At 52.1% G+C, this 21,364-nt stretch overlaps 1 protein-coding gene across 5 annotated transcripts in view; it reads right to left on the bottom strand.

Annotated features, from left to right (window-relative positions):
• Grik5 (glutamate ionotropic receptor kainate type subunit 5) overlaps positions 1–14,666 on the bottom strand; it is a 62,312-nt gene extending 47,646 nt beyond the window's left edge. The window contains exons 1-11 of one of the 5 annotated variants that reach the window (XM_087907865.1): positions 14,145–14,665; positions 10,629–10,735; positions 10,196–10,340; positions 7,253–7,350; positions 7,008–7,173; positions 4,920–5,098; positions 3,014–3,067; positions 2,759–2,920; positions 1,575–1,727; positions 1,089–1,193; positions 877–984 (exon numbers count right to left, since the gene is read on the bottom strand). In XM_087907865.1, coding sequence (XP_087763991.1) covers positions 877–984; positions 1,089–1,193; positions 1,575–1,727; positions 2,759–2,920; positions 3,014–3,067; positions 4,920–5,098; positions 7,008–7,173; positions 7,253–7,350; positions 10,196–10,340; positions 10,629–10,685 — 1,227 coding nt within the window. In that variant the 5' untranslated portion in view covers positions 10,686–10,735; positions 14,145–14,665. Of the gene's footprint in view, positions 1–876; positions 985–1,088; positions 1,194–1,574; positions 1,728–2,758; positions 2,921–3,013; positions 3,068–4,919; positions 5,099–5,937; positions 6,031–7,007; positions 7,174–7,252; positions 7,351–10,175; positions 10,341–10,606; positions 10,736–14,144 lie in introns of those variants that run through there. The other 4 variants (XM_087907859.1, XM_087907860.1, XM_087907870.1 and 1 more) reach the window with 4 other exon arrangements.
• Between the last annotated feature and the right edge of the window lie 6,698 nt (positions 14,667–21,364).

Genomic DNA, 21,364 nt, shown 5'->3' with positions numbered 1-21,364 from the left:
ATGTTCTGCCCAGACAGGGACTTGCAGGGACTTTCCTTACTTTTGTTTCCCTCAGGAAAACAGAAATACTTCATCGCGGAGCAACTGTGAGATCAGGAATGATGCCTAGGAGAGGTCTAGTGCACGGTGGCTCCCAATAGATTACTTTGTTTTGTTTTGGTTTTGGAGACAGAACTTTATGCACCACAGGCTGGCCTTGAACTCCTGATCCTCCTGTTTCCACTTCCTGAGTGTAGGGCCTGTGGTGCAAAGTACCAGACCCAAGCTTTGTGCATGCTAGGCCAGCACTCTACCAATTGAGACAGATCCCAGCCCCTCACGAGCAACTGTTGACACACAAGGCCCACATCTTGACTTAGTCGAAATAGGGATTGGGATTCCCCATGACACTGGATGGGCTCCTTGCTTGGTGCTCAGAGTCGAGGACTAGAGTTTCAAAGGACAGACTCAGGCTCCAGCCTTAGAGATGAGGCTTCCAGTCCTGGCTCTGCCACACGCTTGCTGTTAATTCACCTCTCTGACCCTAGACGTCTACATTTTCAAGGTGGACACTAAACAAGCTGGTGTCTGTTGACACATTAGACAGGTAAGTGTGGCACAACGGCCATTAAAGAGAACCTATCAGAGAACCTGGTTCCCACTGCAGAGCCTGTGTCCGCTGTGTCCTCTTCTACTCTGGCTGGGGCTGGAATGGTGACACCTTGGTCACAGTCTGGACTGCATAGGACACACCCCCAGTTATACTACACTGCCCTGTGCTGCCCGAGGGACTCCTCCCCATCCTGAGAGGTTATGACAGGCGTCGAAGATGTTCAGGGAAGATCCAGTACTAGGGCCTCTCCACCTACTCTCCCTGGCCCCATTTGGGTCACTCACCAGGATAGTCGTGACCACCAGTGTCTTGTTGGCTAGAGTCTGTGACAGGTTGATGTCCAGGGTAGTGGCGTTCATGGCCAGGGTCCTGTTAGAGTACCACACCCCTATCTGGGGACAGAGGGGACATCATCAGTACAAACGCTGTTCATATTCTTGGAAGCTTTATGGGCCACATCCCAGCAGGGCTCTAGTGTCACCCTGGGGCTGCTCACCTCACGGTGGCCCTGGCGGGACTTCTCCAGGATGCGCAGTGTGTAGTTGGTCCTCTGCCCTTTGCTGTTGAACTCAACCCGCCCGGTCAGCCCGTCATACTCTACCTAGCAGGGCGGGAGGCGGGGCAGAGGGAGAGGAGGCGGGGCCCAAAAATAGGCAGAAAAGCCAGGCAGGGATGAGGCAGCCACAGGGAAAGGCGCAGAGACAGGTAAAAGGAACAGAAGGGGCAGGGTCAGAAAGAGAACAAGAGGACGGACGATACATTTGCAAGAGAACGAAAGCAGAGGAGTAAGGCCCAAAAAGCACATAACCCCGACAGGGATGGTGGCATGGACAGACAGGACCCAGGAATGAGGAGGAGGCCCAGGTAGTGGAGAGTCAGGATGGGAAAAGGCAAAGGGTAGGCAGGATAGACACAGTCATTGCCCCTGCCTGAGGCGGCGGCTGCTCCCCACCTCCTCCATGCCCCCTTGCTTCTGGCTCACCATGCGTAGGTAGTTCATGAGGCTGGTCCCATGGGGCCAAATGTTGGCCGAAGTACAGGCCAGTGGCTTGACGCCAATCTCCTGGCTTCGGTTCAGTTCTCGGACGGCGCTTACCACCACATGCACAGCATCAAACATCAGGGCGGCAGACAGCTGAGTGAAGGAGAAGGCAAGGCCGGGCAAGAAAGTGTCAGCCCCCAAAGGCCCCCGTGGAGTCACCCCAACCCTCAGACGCCCCGTCCTTGAGGGTGTGGGAAACTGGCAGGTGGGGTAAGGGATGCGGGATGGACTACGGTGTCTTTCTGGGGACGTGGGTGACAGTAGGGAAAGTGTACTGTCTCGTGCTGTACACGGCCACATCTGTTTGGAGAAGGTCATTTCTGAGAGTCTGTTGTTTTGTTGTTATTGTTGTTTTGGTTTTATAAGACAGGACCTCATGTAGCCCAGGCAGGCCTGGAATTTGATATCTAGCTGAGGCTGATCTTAAACTCCTGATCCCTCTGCCTCTAGCTCCCAAATACAGGGATTACAGGCATACACTACCATGCTTGGCTTGTTTGAGAGGAATTAGCCTCGATGACCAGTTGTCTTCCTGAGACAGCCAGGTCTGCATGGTTAAGGTAAGTAGGCAAGACAGTAACATCTGCGTGTGCCTGGGTCGCACTGTGGTATGGGAAGGATGAACACAGAGTGAGCGGGGAGACAGGAGAGTTTAAGTGTTGATCCTGGCCATCTCAACCCCTTCTTGAGATTCAGAGTCCTCCACTGCAGCATGGAGGAAGAGCTGTCTCCACCCTGAGCACAGCTCTGGGGGCACAGGGATGGCACGCCTTAGAACAAAGGCAAGGGAAGGCAGTGCTGAGAGCTACGTAGTGAGACCCTGTCTCCAAACAAACAAATAAATAAAACAGGAAGTACAAGTGAGATCTTCCAGCCAAGGAGACATCTGAGCAAAAGCTTTGTGAGGGGGTGCTGCTGGGTCTGTGGGAGAATGCATGGAAATGGGGGCGCAGGTGGGGAGTACAAACACCCTGAGGCATGCCTGCCCTGAGAGGTTGAGGGAGACTTGAGTGGGCCACACTCATCACAGCGCCTCACTGAGGTCTTGGGTCCCAGAGGGTTAGTCCTGTTCCCAGAGTCAGTGCGTAGTGTGTCTTAGTGCCAGTGGGTATCTACGCGCTCACCGCAGGCCCAGGGTAGGCGCTGGCTTCACAGTTCTCTCTCCAGGACATGTTGAGACTGCGCACAAACTCCGGGTAGAAGGGATGGGAGGTGTTGAACATGGAAAAGCCCAGGATGTTGGAAGAATCCTCTACAATACCATCCAGATGCAGGATAGGGAAGTCCTGGGACCAAGAAGAGGGGTGAGGCCTGAGGCAGGACTGGAGCCGGGAGGTGTGGTAGGCAGGGATTGGGAGGGGCATAGGTCAGGTACGCACCATGGTGGTGAGGATGTACTTGTAAAACGCTGAGGTCATTCCTAGTTCCGAAGCCTGAAGAAGACAGCAGAAGCCAAGAGGCAGAGAACAGGGAAGGGGGACCCCAAGGGGGGAAGAGAGATTTAGAGGCAGGCTAGTGAGGAGACAACCCAGACAGCAAGAGCAAGCAGGTAACAAGTGAGGGCCTGCTGCGTCCCCAGTGCTGGCCAGGGAAAACAGTTTTCCTAGCAGAGAATGGGGCCCTCAGATGTCTATGTTTCCTATGAAGGCACACAAAACTTCCTGCTGGAGACAGATGGAAGCCTGGGAAAGGGGGCAGGAAGGGACAGAGTCCTTAACCTTACCCCTAAGTCACCCAAAACCATTGGTGCTGCCAGTGTTTAGAGCTCAATCTGCTTGACCATCCATCAGAAAAGCAGCCAGCTGCCAGGCCTGGGGGCATGGGCCTGTAATCCCAGCTACTCAGATGGCTTAAGGTGCTGAGGCTGTAAGTGCAAAGCCTGTCTGGGCTACAGAGTGAGCTTAAGGCCACGCTGGGCAACTCTGAAAAATCTTGGCTCAAACGAAAGTAAAAAGCAGACTGAGGATCGAACTTCAGTGGCAGAGTCCTTGACTAACAGTTATGAGGCCCCAGATTCAACTCCCAGAAACATCAAAAGAAAAGAGGAAGGAGGGAAGGAAGGGAACGGAGAGAGAGGACAGGAGGAGAAGGGAGGGGAGGACGAAGGGAAGAAAAGGGAGCTCTGCAATGGAAGGCAATCAGTTAGAATCTCGGGGTTCATTCTTTGAACCCCCTCCTCCTCATAATCCTTGAGGAGGACAGATTGGATGATACCCAGCCTGACCCCACACGAGAATTCTAACAGTACCTGGCTCCAGCTTGGATTGCTGGGGAGTGGGAGCAGGGCATGGACCCGTGGGTATCAGGGAAGGGCAAGATGGAAGAGAGAAGAGACCTCAAAGCACACAGTTCCACGGGAGAGATCTTTGTCCAGGTGGCCTGTCAACCCAGAACCTCCTCCCTCAGCCCTCTATATCCTCAAGAGTCTGCTCAACACTTCTTCCTGTAGGCTACAATCAGCAGTGACATATGGTTTTAATTAAGAGAAAAATAAATGAAAAACAAATGGAGAAAAAAAATAATACAAATTTGATTATCAAGAAAAATTAAGCGCAGGGGAAGTGAATGAATGATTAATGAGTGCGGCTCACTGATGGATGGGATGTGCTAGGTCCATGGGGAGAAGTCCTGGAACTCTGGGCCCTTGCCTCCAAAACCCCAGCTTCTATGTCTATATGATGTTCAAAATATCAGACTTGCACAGTGGGGATTAGCCCCAGTTAAGGATGTCCATGAACCCCTTAACACAGAGCTCCAAGAAAAGTCCTAAAGTTCTCACATCCAAGGTCAACCTGAACTGCCCGCCCAGAGAGCTCACCTCACAAACGGGCTGAAGGGATGGCTCTGCGGTCAGGAGTGTGTAATGCTCCTGAAGAGAACCCAAGTTCCATTCCCAGCACCCACATGGCTCACAACCACCTGGAACTCCAGTTCCAGGGGAAACCCACACCTCTGGCACCAGCACTTACGTGCACACACCCCCGCACACATATACATAATTAAAAATTATAAATCCTTTTAAAAAGAAACAAACCACAGTGACAACAGAGTCCCAAAGAGGGATGACTCAGACATTTAGTCTGGGCCAATGTGGCTCTAAGGACTTTCCCTGCTGCAAGCTCACTACCCTCACAAGCCAAAGAGGTAGAACCTACTGCTGTCTGCGCTTCACAGAAAAAGAAAGGAACTATCCAGGGAGCTACAAAACAGACAAACCCTATGAAACCCACAACCCACCACTGAAGTATCTGCCCCCCAGTTCTGTGGAAACAAGAGGGGGCTCACCTTACGGAGGACGAGGTGGGAGATGGTCGCGTTGGCATCAATGATGATGGTAGAGACTTTGTCATCTCGGATCTCCTTGAGTAGCGGCGTGGGGTCCCGGCTGTCGTCCAGCATCCTCACTGACAGTGTCTCCTTAGAGATGAGAAAGCCTCGTACCAATTCTTCCAATCGTAGCAAACCTGAAGGAGGGCCGGGCCCCAAGTTAGAACCCTTCCTCTGCCTGCCCAGGCAGGGAGTACACAGATGTTCCTTCCCCTCTCCCAGCATGGGGCAGCTGGGCCGAAGAAGACTGAAAAATGTGCTAAGAAGACGGAGTGGCTGTCTCCAGAACAGCTGGGACCCTTAGGGCTTGGGGACTTAATGCTTTGAGAGATTCCCTAAGTAAAATCCCCTGAGATATCTCCCCAGATTTCCAGATGTCTGACCCTTTCCTACCCCTTCCTGAGCACACACTGGGATGTCTGACATAGTTAATTGTCTTCTCTGCCCATCTCCGTTCTTCGGGTGACAGGAGATCACTATGTGCCAGTTGCTCAGGCCAGAACCTGATGGCAGGCTGGGTTCTTCTTTATTTTCCGCCCTCACTCACCCAGTCTCTATTTCAAAATACATCAGATGCTATCATGCCACATCACGGTCACTGCCCTGGCACAGGCCACTGCCATCTCTTGCCTCTTGCATTGGCCACGCTTGCTTGAGTCTGCTCCCCACACAACAGTCAGAGGGATGGAAGCAGATGTGGCTCTGCTCTGTGCCAAGTGTCTCATCTCCTGTCATTTAATGTTTCCACTTCCAGCCACATGGGCCTCTTCTTTGTCTCATGGAGTCAACCTTCTGTCCTGCAGCCTTAGCCCGGCTGTTCCTCTACTTGGGACCCCATTTCTCCAGGTTCCTCCACGACTGACCCTCACCTGCCCCGGCTCTTTACTCAGACACTGCCTTCTCTAAAAGGCCCATGCCCACTACTTCCCCCTACCCCATTCCCATTCATACGACACGGACAACCATTTGTGTCTACCTGTCTCATGGCTGTCCTCCTAACATGAGTCTGACTTCAGCAGGTGCTCAGTAGAAACCTCCAGAAAGAGAATTCCTCCTAGAAGTTCCAAAACTCAGTGTCCTCCCCCAACCTCCACACTCACAACCTGCCCCCAGACCACCACACCTGAACATCTCCGAGAACATCACACTCAAGGTATGCTCTTGAACAGGCTGCTCTCCTCTTCCCTACCGACTTTTGGTGTCACTCACGACCTGAGCACTCTCCCTTACCCCATTTAACTTTTCTCCTCAGGGAGGTCTGGCTCTCCACCCAACTGCCATCATTTCACCTAACGCATGTCTCCTGTCTCCTGCTGTTCTCTCGGACACTCGTACATTCCTGTGCAGTGTGTCACTTCTCACCACACAGATCTGACCACGTCCCCTCGTCCTACACTGTTGCTTGGAAACCTCTAAGGCATCCCTGACCCTCCCCACCTCACTGTTTCACATTCTTGGGGGTTGTACTCTGGAGCCTTCTACCTCTGTCCCACAAGGTCCAATGTTTCAAGTTCAGTTTAGAGGTAGCATTCTTAGGGTATGGGCTCTCAGCCTCCCACACAGTCAGAACCCTTCCAAAGGACTCACACATCTCCTGGCAGCCCATGTGCCCCTCTGTGTCGTAAACGCTCAGTGGCCTAAGGGCCTTCTAGACTGACAGTTGCATGCAAGGGGCAATTACAAGCAAAATGAGATGATAAATACATATGAAAATGTCAAATGAGACCTATTATTTTGTAAACTAACTAAAAATTAAAAACACATTTTTTTAAAGTCATGCACCAGCACTGCCCCCTGCCACCCTGCAAGCCTGGTGAGAGCTGAGCAAAAAGGTTCACCATCAGTGAATCACACAGGTCACTCTGGGACAAGAGGGGTTCTATGGAACCAGGTGCCCCAGTTCCTAAATGGGAAAGAGACAATGGGAACTAAGAAGATGCCTGGTAGAACCAGGGAACTGTGTGGGACATTAGGGGTGTCCCATAGGGGTGTCTTAGAAAGGGGTGTCTAGAGAGAATGTAAACAGAACAGTCAGTTCTCCCTCACACTCAGCCTTGGCGCAGATGAGGCTAGCCGAGGGGTAGTTAAAAGACTTGAGGATTCGGGAGACCGCCAGGCTGACGTCCTCATTACTGGGGTACAGGCTGACAGATGCGAAGCGAAGGTACTGAAGGCGGGGTGTCTCCTCAGGACCCACCTTGATGTGGGGAATCTGGACAGAAAGGGAGGTATTGCTTGCCAGGGATCATAGCCCCATACCCCAGCCCCCAGTCTCCCACTCCCCACCTCACCTCCTTCTCCCCACAGATATGGCTCACGGTGGAGGCAGAAGCTGGGCTGGAGGAGGGTCCCAGGACAGACACGACCCCCTTGGGCAGTATCTGACACACTGTGAGGGGAAGAAACCAGAGTCAGGGACCCTCTGCTTTTGTTCCCACCCCACCCACAAGAGAACCACCCCACCTGGTTCAGGAGAAGACCCCAGAGGCTCAGAGCTGTGGGATCCTCCTCCACCAGTCTGGATTCCAGGGGACCAGTCCCTGGCCTGCTCAGACAGAGGGAGGCAGAGAGAGACAGACCAAGCCAAGAGTAACATAGGAAAGCATGTGGACACCATGGGACACGTGCATGTGTGCATGTGTGTTTGTGTGTATGTGTTGAGACAAGGTCTCACTTTACAGCCCAGGCCGTCTTGAATCTTGCTATGTGCTAAAACATCTCCTAGATTCCATCCTGCTCTTCTGTATTAAACAAACTACTGTTTTAAATTAAAAGTTTAATATCTTAACTGGCAAAAATGGGAAGGTGTAGTCATAAAAAGCAGACTGTTCTTCCATAAAACTACTGTAGGATAAGCTTTGTAACAGGGATCCCTAAAATCTCCCTCCTGATAAAGTCATGTGAGTTGTGTCTTTATTCCCACGCCTCCACACTAGCTGAAGAAATAATTCAGGTCCGGGATGGCCCTGGACCACAACAGCTATGTAAACAACTCAACTAAGGCCTTGAACTCAGATTCATCCTGCTTAGGCCTCTAGGCCTGACCACCATGCCCAGCTCTGTGGGCCTCCTTCCGAAGTGCAAATCAGGAGCTGGCTTCCTCTACCTTGCCACTCTACTATCCACAATGCCCTCCTGGTGGGTGAAGCTAGCACTCAAACCCGGTTATGTGTGGGGAATGAGGCAGGTGGTACATGCCTAAGTTGGCCATGCTTAAGTAGGGCAGGGGTACAGAGGATGGAGGGGAGATGGTCGGGAAAAGAATCTGGAGATAAGTAAGAGTCAAGACTAATAGCTCTCAAGAGAGAATGGAAAGAAAGGGCCATTTTCAGGCATGTGGTCTGTGCAAATGGTGGGGCCTTCAACACGGAGGACACAGAAGGAACAAGTTTGGATCGAGATGTGATGTCCTGTTTAGATGCTTTAAGGCAGCCATGGCAGAAACTCAGGATGGTTAAGAGAACAGTATTGGCTGGGGCTAGACGTCATGTTAGAAGACTTGCCTAGGAATGGATGAGGCCGTGGGGGTAATGGGGAGAAAAAGTGAGAGACAGAAAAGATGAGAATATAAATGAGATCACACTGCTAAAAGGGTTACAAACTAATTTCAGACATGGCTACACCTAGGAGCTCATGACCCCCAGGGATCTGTCAGGAATGGCTGGATCCAGCTATTCTATAAACATGCCAGCAATCGCTCTTTAACTCTGGGTCCCTATTTCCTTTGACTTGGCCTCATTTTCAGGATCTGCTCAAACACACACTGACTCCAGTTGGCTAAGATGGTCTCACCCTGCACCCTGTTCCTTGGCTCAACCCTAAATGCATGTCTGTTCTATCATCTGCCTCTTCAGTCTCCACCTCTGATTCTCCCAGACTGTGTCCGAGACGCGCCAGTCCAAAGGCCTGAACAGTCTACCCCACTCTCCCTCTCAGTGATGAAACACCCAAGATCTAACAAAGCCCGTGTAAGACCTGGGGGGAGGATTTGTTTACATGCTTGTTTGTCTGTTGTGCTTGGAGTAAAACCCATGTATTATTTTTTTAATTTGTTCAATTTATTTTTTTAAGATTTATTTTTATTTTATGTGCTTTGGCATCTTGCATGAATGTATGTGTGAGAGTGTCGGATCCCCTGGAACTGGAGTTAGCAACAGTTGTGAGCCGCCATGTGGGTCCTTGGAATTGAACCCAGGTCCTCTGGAAGAACAGCCAGTGCTCTTGACCATCCCCAAACCCATGTATTATGGATGTTAAGCAGAGTTGGGGTTTGATTTAGTTTTTCAGGTAGGATCTTCCTCTATAGATCATGCTGGCCTGAAACTTACTCTGTAGCCAAGATTTAAGATTGGCTTAAAGTTCACCATGACTATCCTGCCTCAGCTTTCCAAGTACTGGGACTAGGGGTGTGAGCCACCAGGCAGGCCCAGCATAAAACAAGTCCTAATACAGAAGGTTACAAAGAGCTAGTATGGTCCCAGTGTAGCTGGGGCAAGTGTTCTGGCAAGTTTTGTCAACTTGACAGAAACTACAGTCACCTAAGAAGAGGGAACCTCACTTGAGGAACTCTTTCTATCAGACTGGTCTGTAAGCCAGTCTGTGGGGTGTTTTCTTCATTAGTAATTGAAGTGGGAGGGCTCAGCCCATTGTGGGTGGTGCTACCCCTGGGTAGGTGGTCATGGTGGTTACCTGAGTAAGCAGGGAGGAGCAAGCCAGTAAGTAGCACTCCTCCATGGTCTCTGCCTCAGTTCCTGCCTGCAGATTCCTGCTTTGAGGTCCTGCCCTGGCTTCCCTCCAGGATGGACTCTCTAACCTGCAAACTAAAATGAACCCTTTTCCCTCCAGGGTGGTTTTGGTGAGTGTTTTAGTGGCCAGCAGCAGAGTAGGATATCAGGCACTACCACTTACTAGGACCATGAGCATCAACAGACACCTCTGCAAGCCTTCCCACAGGGCAAGTGCCACACTCCACCTCTGCCCACCTGCTCCAGAATGCCCTTCCTGACACACCAAGGATCTTGAAAGCCCCAGGCCTTAGTGCCTGGACCTCCCAACCCAGCAGCATCCACTTCTGTGAAACAGAAACAGGCACGAAGGAAGGACAGCAGGTGTGAGCAGATGAGTGTAAAGTTGAGCTGAGGAGGCCAGGGGTGGAGTGACTGGTCGAGGCCCCACCTGCCCTGCCTCACCCCACACCCCCGCGGCCCCGCTCACTGGTGTCCGTGGTCTCGTACTGGCTGTCCCGCTGCAGCTCAAAGATGTCAACTTCCACTCGGGCCTTGGCTGGGACCTCGATGATCCCGTTGATTTGTTCCCGGGCCAGGGCGAGGGCCAGACGCTCACCGCGGCCACACACGGTCTGGTCGTCCAGGATTGCAGCTGAGAGGAGACAGGAGTTGGGAGGGGCCAGAGTCCTAGGGCCCCCGAGAAAGGGTATCTTGTGGGGTCTTGGATTTGTGGCCTCTAGACTGAAGGGAGATATAGGTACGAAGGGTCTGGATTCCTGGATCTGAGGCTGGATAGCAGAGTATCTGGGCTCCTGGGTCTCAGGGAAGGATAAGCTGGGAGACAGAGCACTTTGGTATTACTATGCCTGAGTTCCCTGGAGGGAGAGTTTCTGAGGAAGTGGGGTGCTGGGGCCTCACCCATGCGCAGTGATGACAGCACCTGGCAGCTGGGGTTGGCGAAGGCAACTATCAGCAGCAGCAGCAGCTCAGCCGGCATCTTCCTCTTCTCCTCATGGGGACGCAGCTGCCGCGGCCCCCACTTGCCACCTGCAGAGAGACCCCCCAGCCCCAAGGGAGATGGCTGATGTGGGGGCAAAGTCTTTTAGGAAAGCTGCTGGATGAGGTGGCAAGGATAGTCCTCCCAGACATCACTGGGGAGGAATGCACAGTTCTGAAAAGGCCTGGCTCACTGGGGACACCAAGCTCATAGAACTGAGCTCCGGAAGATGGAAAGGTCAGAGGTCACTGATAAGACAGTCATTGCTAGAAATTTGAAGAAGTGATTCTGGGGACCGGCCCCACCCCAACAGGAAACTGGGAGGTACCACCATCACCCCAGTCCCGCCCCTGTCTCTGGGCAGGCAGCCGTTACTAGGCAACAGAAACTGGCTAGAGAGGATGCAGTGGTTGCTAGGCAACCCCATCCCAAGCCTCACTTGCCACCTTCCTGATGTCCCTGGTTCCCACAATCCCATGGGGGAGAGGCCTGGGCACCCAGGGTCTGATAGGTGATATCTTGAAATTAGGAAACTTGGTGAGGGGGAAGGAGGAAGGGAAGGAGGAACAGAGGGAGGGAGGAACTCCACATAGCAAAGAACCTAAAAAGAGAATACAGAAGAAAAAGAGGAAAAAAGTATGTGATGAGAAACTGCAAAATGAAAGATGCAGGGACTCAGAAAATGAGAAAAGAAGGGGAAAACAGGCAGATATATATGAGAGAACAGAAAGATGACAGAAACAGCTAAAATTGGAAAGAAACAGAGAAGGGGAGTTGAAGGAAGTTAGAGACAGGACTGGGAGAGAGAGAGAGAGAGAGAGAGAGAGAGAGAGAGAGAGAGAGAAGGGACAGGAAGATGTGAAATAAAGGACAGAAACCTGAGGAAGGGGAAGGGGCAGACTGAATAAGGGGACACCAGTGCATGGGGATAGGAGAGAAACTGGAAGAGAAAGACAGAGAACACAGGGACAGGCACAAACTGACTCAAGCAACCAGCAAGAGTCCTACAGAGAGAAAGGAAAGCTGGAACTCATTGCCTGCACCCTTTTCTGGCAGACAGGTATGGTACATGTCTTCACAGAGCCAGTCTCAGGGAGTACAGGTTTGCTCTGGGCACTCCAGACCTTTGGAAGTGTAACCGCCGGGCGGGATGTGTTTTGTCAGATGTGCACATGGATCTCTGGACCTGGTTGCAGACCAGAGGGTTATTGTAGGGCCCGGAGCACTGCAAAGTATGTCTAGTGTTCCCCTGCATCCCACCTGGACCCATAGAAAGACTTCAGCTGGTGACAAGCCAAAAGGAGAAGTACTGGGGAAGGGCAGAGTCCCAAGTAAGGCTTAGAATTGGCTTCTATAGCCAAAACAGTCCAGGCCAAGGAGAAAGGTTGCCTTATCAGTCCTACATTTGCCCCTACTTTCTGGGTGACCTTGAGAAAGTCCTCCCACACACCCCTCAGTCTTTGGTAAGGAGACCCTGAGGGATGGGGGCGGGGGGCATGCTCAATAGACTGGTGGCTGCAGACTGCAATTTAGAGCTAATGTGGGGACTTGACCAGGACAGAGGAGCAAGGAATTCTGGGAGAGCTGGAAGGAGAGTTCTCAAGGGGAAGGGCAGGAGGGAGGGGGGTTCATCCTGGGACATCTGGAACAAGTGGGGATTGGGGACTACAGACAAAAAGCCCGAGACAGGGCAGAAAAGCAGTGACCCACAGGTGGCAGACACAGATGGGAACAGAAGGACACAGACACTGTACACAGACTATAGGTTGCAAACAAACACAGAGGTCCTGGAAGGAACACACAGAAAGGTAGCCTCAAAGCGGTGACTATAGCTAAGTGGGGAGAAAGGACAGACAGACACTAAGTAAGGCATCCACAGCAGGATGCAATTCTTGCACTCTGGGGGCAGGGGGATCACTGTGAGCTTGAGGCTACTCTAGTTTGCATAGGGAATCCCTGGACATCTTGGGTTAGAGTTAGACCCTGTCTCAAAAACAAACAAAGACACAGCAAAGGAGCAGATGAAGAATGCAAGAAGGAGCAGTGGTCAGCCAGGCCCAGGACTCGCACACCCAGCTCAGGTCAGGCAGGTACAGATGGAAACAGAGCCAACCACAGAGGGGAGCTGAGGAGAGGGGGCAGCCAGGCCCCAGGTTGGAAGAGAGACATCAGCAAGGGGAGATACATGCAAAGGACAGGAGCCAAAGAGGAGAAGAGAGAGGCCAAAAGAAGAATAACAACAAGTAGGAGACCCATGGGGATAGCAGGGCGTGGTGTCACACACCTGTAATACCAACAATCAGCAGGCAGAGGCAGGGGGATCAGGAGTTCAAACCCAGCCTCAGCTACATAGTAAGTTCAAGGCTAGCCTGGGCTATAAGAAACCCTTTCTCTAAAAGCAGAACAAACTAATAGAAAGAACCATGGGGAGCAAAGAAAGAAACAAGAAAGTGCTAAGAGAGAGACAGTCTGACAAGATAGACACAGACACACAGAGTGTGAGCAAGGGATGAACTGCACAGCAGCCTAAAGTCGCCCAAAGCCGCCGAGGTCAGAGGGGCAGAAGCCAGAATGAAAAGGCATGTGGGAGAAGCACACAGAGAGAGAGCTGTCCACACAAGCTAGGGAGGGGAACTGAGGCTAAGTGAATGCCCTGGAAAGGCAGAGCAGCCCGCACAGATGCAGAAACTCTCCAGGAGTGCAGAGGATCCCAGCGCCCTCAGTCAAGGGGTCCTGGAAGGTAGTGTGGTTCAGAAGTGGGGAGAGAGACTGGAGGGTGGGTGGAAGAGCCAGGGCAGAAGCCAGGGAACAGAGGAGAGAGCAGTGGATGGGGACAGTTACAGAGGGGAAAACTGGGGACCCAGAGTGGGTCTGGAGGAGGGAAGTTGAAAAGTGAGAGGTGAAGCCTGGAGGTGGAGAGGATCAGGCAAAGAATGGAAAGACAGAGTGGGAAGAAAGAACTAGCATCTCCTACAGAGAGACAGGGTTAGGAGAGGAGAGAAGTTGGACAGGCCCGGGAGATAGGCGAAATGCAGATTTGAAAACGCAAAGGCATTTCCAGGAGACAAGAGGTGAATGGGATGGGGCCTATGGTAAGGCAGAGAAAGAGGAGAGGGAGAGAGGAAATCAACGCACAAGTCAGGAGCCAGTGTGGGTCTGGGACCCAAAGCTTGGAGAAGGAACAAGCCAAGAGTCCCTATGAGGAGCGATATCACGGAGCCAGTCAGCCCACAGGACGGGGGAAGCTGGGACTGAGGGCAGGTGTGAGGTGTATGCCCAGAAGTAAGGGTGAGAAAAGGTCGTGGAGAACGAGACGTTGAGAGGGAGGGCACAAAGCAGTGGGGGAGTAGATTCCTTGCCATCCACGGGGAGCAGGGACTGTGGGGGCCCTGCCAGCCGGGCTAGCCTGGCCTTCCAGGACCCAGGACCCAGCCCAATCCCCGCCCTGCAGACACTTACGGATCCTGGTGGGACGGAGGGCTGGGCTCCCTCGAGGCCCGAAGAACGACAACCAGGAGATGCTCCGATTCTGGGTGCTGGTGAGGCTGGGGCCGGGGGAGAGGGCAGTCCACTGGGCCCCCTCCCCCGCCGCCGGTGGTGGCCCCCAGCTAATCCAAAACGATGTCTCCCCAGCAGCGGGGAGGAAGGACAGGTGGAAAAGCAAAGGGCGGGCCAGGAGGGGAGGAAGGGGAAAGGAGAAAATGGAGGAGAGAAGGGGAGAGAGGAGAGGGGGAAGGAGCAAACGGAGGGGAAGGAGGGAGGAAAGGAGGAGAGGAAGGTGAAAACGGAAGGGAGGGGGCACAGGCAAAGCCGGGGGAGGGGGAAGCCGGCCCAGGAAAGGGCCCCCGCCCCCTCCCCTAGCCGGGCCGGCCTGGGGGGGGCACAGGGGGTGAGGACTGGGTGGAGAAAAGAAAGCCGGCCATCGGGAGAAGTGGGGGAGGGGAGGGCCTGCTGGGGGGGAGGGGGCCGCCCCCTTCCCCCCCTCCCCCCAGAGCCTTGGCCCTGCCCTGGATGAGGCTAGGGCCTGGAGTCCTCAAGCCCTCAGTCCCCACGGGAAAAGCATGCTTGGGGACCAGGAGAGGCCGGGCAGTGACCGGGCTGGCGAGGACAGGGTAACTGGCAGCCCTGGACAGACCAAGAAGGGGGCAGACGAGGTGGAGGGACGAGGTGGGAGGAGAGGATGGAAAGAAGCAGGTGGAACGGGAAGGCGGAGGAGGGTGGGGTGTCCCGGGGGCGGCCCGCTCTCGGTGGGAGGGCCTGGCCGCGGACTCTGGTCCCCTGTGAGCAGTAGCCGCCGGCGGCTCCGTGTCCCCAGCCGGGCTTGCCTCCCTGCTGCCGGCCGGCCGCTACTACCGCTGCCACCACCGCTCCTTCTCCCCTCCTAGGCCGCCGCCTGCCCGCCCGCGCTGGGTCCTGGAGCGCGGGGGGTGGTGGTGGTGGTGGCGGTGGAGGGGAGAGATGGAGGGAGGGAGGCAGGGAGGAGGGCGGGCTGGAGGAAGGGAGGGAGGCAGGCAGGGAGCAAGGAGGGAGGGGAGTAGGGGAGGGGGAGATCGTATTGGTCGGGGATGGGGGCCCTGCGAGGAGAATGCTGATGAGAAAAGCAGGCTGCATTGGATGAAGGGCCCACCCCCGGGGCCACCCCCTCCAACCACACCATGCCACCGCCCTGCCCAGGCAGTCCTGGGTACTGGAGCCCATGGAGATGAGAGGCATTGGTGGGGAGAACTGAGCGAAGGGCCTAGAGGTGGGGAGAGAGGACTACAGATGGAGAAAAATGAAGAGAAACAGAGAGGTGGGCCAACTCACAAGGCCAAGGACAGGAAAAAAGCCCAGACATAAAAAAAAGCAAGCCACTTGAGGACAAGCGAGAAGTTTAGGGACACAGGGGTGTCTGAAGGTGGGGAGAGGCCAAAGACAGAGGGTCAGACACAGAAAGGCTCCTCGGGATAGGGAGCCATACACAGAAAGGGCAACCAGGAAGCATACACAGAGCCCAGAGAGCAAGGAGAGGTTACTGAATCAGGGGACAGTCCTACGGGCACAGGAGACCCACAGAGACAATCATGTGGTTCATAGACACAAAAGGCCCACTGAGGCAGGCATGGCTAGCTGGTGGAAATGTAACTGGATCCCCTCTGGAAACAGGCTGAGGATGTTAAAGGGGGAAGGATAGGAATTCTCCATTATGCACTGAGAACTCCTGGGGACCCACAGAGATGAGTGGGAAGGGAGAAGAGACCTTTGTCTTCTCGTCACCTGAGCAGTGAGCCAGTGGGAAGGGGATGACAAAATGGCAGGAAACTGGAGAGCAGAGCCAGAGCTGAGAGAAGCCCTTTCCGTCAGGGAGTTCTGCTGTCTCTCTGAGGGAGCCCAGAAGGGCAGGGGGATGGAACAGAGAATCAACATAGATCTTCAAGTGGGGGTGGTTGGTGCATGGCTGGGTGTGTGTGTGGGGGGGGTGAAATTTGGGGGGAAGGAACATGACAGTTGGTGCTGAAGGCTGAGCCTGTGACTCACCACCACCCCCATGCTCGTGATGGGGAGGAGACACTGACACTCTCACGTGCAGCCCCCAGCACATGTGACCACATGCCTCGCACACACAGTTGGCACGTGGCAGCTCAGACTATACCAGGCCTGGCATGGTGAGCTCTGACTATGTGGGACATGCGTAAAAGACATGTGACACATACACCTGACCCTAAAGGACTGATTTCGTATATACCTCTTTATCCTATTAGGGCTAACACGGCCTCCTTAACTCTGCTCCAACCAAGCTTATGGCCAGTACCTGTGCCTCTAGGTCTTTGCTGATCCAGATACCTCACCATCCTCCATCTCTAGATATAATCTGTCCCCAAAGTCCCAATCCATTGCTACCACCAGAATGTCTGAACAGGCCTCAGCTTCCTTTGCAGGGACAGTACCTTGTCAGCCCAAATTAAGTTGAGATAGCCACGCAAGTTTATAGAGAGGAGCCTGAGAAACTAACCTGGAATCTCAAGAGGGGGAAAAAAAAAAAGGAAGCTTCAGCAGGGCGGGGGGTGGGGGGGTGGCAGAGAGAAGGCTCAGAGGTTAAGAGCACTGGCTGCTCTTCCAAAGGTCCTGAGTTCAATTCCCAGCAACCACAAGGTGGCTCACAACCATCCAAGATGAGATGAGATCAGGTGCCCTCTTCCAGCCTACAGGCATGTAGGACACTGTATACATAATAAATAAATCTTAAAAAAAAAAAAAAAGGAAGCCTCAGCAGGAACAAAACACTATTCAAGAGCACAGAGCCTGCCAAGGCTGAGCTGGGCTTGTTTAGACTTTGGTGGCTCCTAAGCAGGTGACTTCACCCCAAGGGCAAACCCAGCCTACATTAGAGAGCAGCTAGGCTCTAACCTGAGCTAATCAGACCCCACCAGCTGCTTTACTCATCTTTATCTTTTATTCTTAAAATCTGTAACCCTGCTCTCTTCCCCCATTTGTACCCCAACCCTATCCTTTGCTCTTTCTTTCTTTTTTATTTTTATTGAGCTCTACATTTTTCTCTGCTCCCCTCCCTGCCTCTCCTCTCCCCCAAACTTCCCATGCTCCCAATTTACTCAGGAGATCTTGTCTTTTTCTACTTTCTACTTTCCATGTAGATCAGATCTATGTAAGTCTCTCTTGTGTCCACATTGTTGTCTAAGTTCTCTGGGATTGTGTTTTGTAGGCTGGCTTTCTTTGCTTTATGTTTAAAAACCACCTATGAGTGAGTACATGTGGTAATTGTCTTTCTGTGTCTGGGTTACCTCACTCAAAATGAGGTTTTCTAGTTCCATCCATTTTCCTGCAAAATTCAAGATGTCAGTTTTTCTGCTGTATAGTACTCCATTGTGTAAATGTACCACATTTTCCTTATCCATTCTTCAGTCGAGAGGCATTTAGGTTGTTTCTAGGTTCTGGCTATGACAAACAAAGCTGCTATGAACATAGTTGAGCACATGTCCTTGTGGCATGATTGAGCATCCTTTGGATATATATCCAAAAGTGGTATTACTGGGTCTTGAGGAAGGTTGTTTCCTACTTTTCTGAGAAATCGCCACACTGATGTCCAAAGGGGTTGTACCAGCTTGCATTCCCACCAGCAATGCAGAAGTGTTCACTTTTCCCCACAACCTCTCCAGCATTAAGTTGTCATCAGTGTTTTTGATCTTGGCCATTCTTACATGTGTAAGATGGAATCTCAGAGTTGTTTTGATTTGCATTTCTCTGATGACTAAGGATGTTGGACATTTCCTTAAGTGGTTTTTTTTTTTTTCCAAAGCAGAATTTCTCTGTAGCTTTGGTGCCTGAACGGAACTAGCTCTTGTAGACCAGGCTGGCTTTGAACTCAGAGATCCACCTGCCTCCACCTCCCAAGTGCTGGGATTAAAGGCATGCACCACCGATTGGCCCTTTGCTCTTCTTGAAGTGAACCATTTACCTTATGACCACAAACAATCCACCCACTAGGGAATTGAGTATAGACGGGAAATCCTCTCCTGGGGCTGAATGATGGCTTTCTTCCCTTCCTATAGGAACTTGGACACATTTCTTTGGGCCTGTTTCTTCGTACCTCGGGGTAGTTGTTTCTCCCTTACAGTGTTAATCAGAGAATTAAATAATGCATGGAGAGCACTGGGCAGAGCCCTGAGTGTCACCTAACGCACTCAGGTGTCAGCTGAATTCACTACTTCCAGTAGTGAATAAACATAAAAAACTAATTTCTCAAGCCAGTCATAGTGTTGCACACCTTTAATCCCAACAGGCAGAAGGCCAGCCTTGAAGGCCAGCCTGGTCTACATAGAGACCCTATCTCAAAAAATAATGCTGTCTATATAGCAGTATTTACTTAGTGCTTCACAACCCTGAGACAAAGACTGCCATTCTTTGTCCCAGGTAAAAACTGAGACACAGTGGAGTTGTTTAGCCCAAAGTCAAAACTCAGGAAGTCCAGGGCCAGTATTCAAGCCAAGCAGCCCAGTTTAAACCTGTGGGCCTGCTGTTAGGAGTCTAGTAAGAAGTCAGGGCACCCAGTTAGACACCACTAGAAGGGCAACTGAAGAGGCAGACAAACGTTATCTGGTTCTGTGTTCAGTTCTCTAGTGTGTTGGCTTTAAATGCGGAAATGACCCAACTCTGAGACTGTTTTCTCATCTGAGAAATCAGGGACAGAGTTTGACCAAATGAACCTCTGATGGCCCTCCTGACCATGGATTCAAGGAGGAGCTTCCAGAAAACTTTGGTGTCCAAATTTGGAAGTCAAATATAGACACTGAACATCTTCCTCAGTCACTCTCCACCATATTTTATATTTAGGTGTGTGTAAATGTGTGCACACACAAGCACAAACACGTCATGGCACGTGCCAAAGTTGGAAGACAGTTTTCAAAGAGTCGGGAAGAAGCAGTAGGCGGCAAGTATCGGGGTAAGGATTTTGGAAAAAGTGTGGAATATTGAGGCACACAATGCTCCGAAGGCCTGTGAAGGAAGAATTACAGCCCCTAAATCCCCGAGGGCCAGTGGCAGAAAACATAACACCACTCAGCCGAAATGGGAGAGGGGACCAAGCAGGAGCAGACAGGCTGAGTGAAAGGGGGAAACCAAGGCAGGGGTGATGAAACGGGGGAGGGGAGGATAAGGTGAGATGGAAAGGAAACGCTAAGAGAATAAATCTAAGGGAAGAGGAAACCTAGTGTTTTAAAACTGTCTTGAAAAACAAGAATTCTCAAGTCTCCTTTCACCTTGTGGATCCAGGGTAAAAACTCAGCATCAGGCTTAGGAGCAAGTGGCTTTAGGAGCTGAACCATCTCACTGGCTCTCTTTTTGTTTGTTTTCTGAATACCAGGTCCTTCTCTCGGTTGCTTTCATTTTGTTCATTTTGGCTTTCCGAGACAGGGTTTCCCTGTGTAGCCCTGGCTGTCCTTGAACTCAGAAATCAGCCTACCTCTGCTGGGCTTAAAGGCTTGCATCACACTGCCCAGCAATGGGGTCTCTTATGTGTAACCCTGGCTGGCCTGGAAGTCCATGCCTTCTCATGCCTAGGGGGTCCTGAACTGTGTGAAAAGGACAATCGAACTGTGTGAAAAGGACAATCACCCTGAAAGAGGAATGGTACACGCCTTTTTTTTTTTTTTTTTAATTTTTGTTTTCTGAGATAGATTTTCTCTGCAGCTTTGGAGCCTGTCCTGAAACTAGCTCTTGTAGATCAGGCTACCTCGAACTCACATTGATCCGCCTGCCTCTGATGGGATTAAAGGTGTGAGCTCCCACCACCCAGCTCGTGCCTTTAATCCCCCAAACATAAGAGGCAGAGTCAGGCCTATCTCTGTGAAACCAGCCTGGTCTACATAGTGAGACTCTATCTCAAAAACAAGAACAAAACCCAAAACTGACTCGATCCATTACGGATCGATTTCCTTCGTTGGGATCTCCACCCCACAACTTCAGCTTCTTCCAAAGGAATTTACTGTGAGGGCCAGCCATGATTATCTAAGTCTAAGCAGAAAGGAAGTTCTTTACTTCCTCCAACCATTATCACCTGGGACTCTGGCCATACATTTATATGGAGTCTAGGGTCTCAATAGTTTACCCTGAGACAATGCCTGGCAGGCCGAGATTACCCAACCCTTACCCAAGCAGACCAATCAAAAGAAATTCCTGGCATTCCAAGCACTGTAGATAGAAACACCTACCAGCACTTCACCAGAACACCCCTAGACAAATGTTAGGCAATCAGGGGTCCTGAACCTCAGAGACCCCTCACTCCCACCTTTACTACTATAAAAACCCAATTCTAATTGAGCTTGGGGCTCTCCGGATATCCCAATACGTTGAACATGCGGAGAGACCGAGTTTGCAAACTTGATTAAAATAAAGGCTCTTTGCTTTTACATATGGGACTCTGTCTCCTTTGTTGGCTTTTGTGGGGACCCAGGGATTTGGGCATAACACTAACCGAGCTTTTCCTTTTTCTCTCTTCTACCTTTTTCCCACTTTCTGCCAAGTACTTTAGGTTTTCCTCTTCCCCTAAACTTCCTTTCCTAACATTTTTCTTTCCATCCCGCCCTGCCTTAATTTCCTCCCTACCCTTTTCATCCCCCCCCCCAATAAAAAAATGAAATCTTTAAGCCCCGGTTTCCCCCTTTCACTAAGCCTGACTGCTCCTGCTTGGTCCCCGCTCCCATTCCCGACGAGCGGTGTCTCATTTCCTGCCACTGGCCCTCGGGGGTTCTTGGGCTGTAATCCGCCGGCCTTCACAGCACTGCGTGTCTCAAAAACCCACACCTTGCTCAAAATCCCAAGGCCCAGGCTGGCCGGGCGCCCCCAAGATGGCGCCTACAGCCTCGTTCCGCCTCCCGACGTCACCGCGCAGCTCTCCGTTCAGCGATGCCCTTTCGACCATCAAAGGCGGAGTCCAAAAAGATTTGGGAGGGGAGGATCCTCTTGGGAGGCCTACAGGGGCGGGCGCTAGCTACCTGGAGGCCGAGCGGTGGGGGAATATTGATAGAGGATTGGCTGGGCGCTGCCTGATCCCGCTCCTCCTCGCTATTGGCTAAGTCCTCAGAAACCTGAGCACCGATTGGTCTAACGGCAGGACCAGGCGGGCGATGATTGGGCGCATTGCGCAGCCAGCGAGGCGGAAGGTGGGAGGGGCGTTGTTGAGAGAG

The sequence above is a fragment of the Myodes glareolus genome, chromosome 1, assembly GCF_982192425.1.
Source record: "Myodes glareolus chromosome 1, mMyoGla1.1, whole genome shotgun sequence".
NCBI lineage: Eukaryota > Metazoa > Chordata > Mammalia > Rodentia > Cricetidae > Myodes > Myodes glareolus.
The sequence above is the reverse complement of the archived record's forward strand: the minus strand, read 5'-3'. Positions and strand labels throughout refer to the sequence as shown.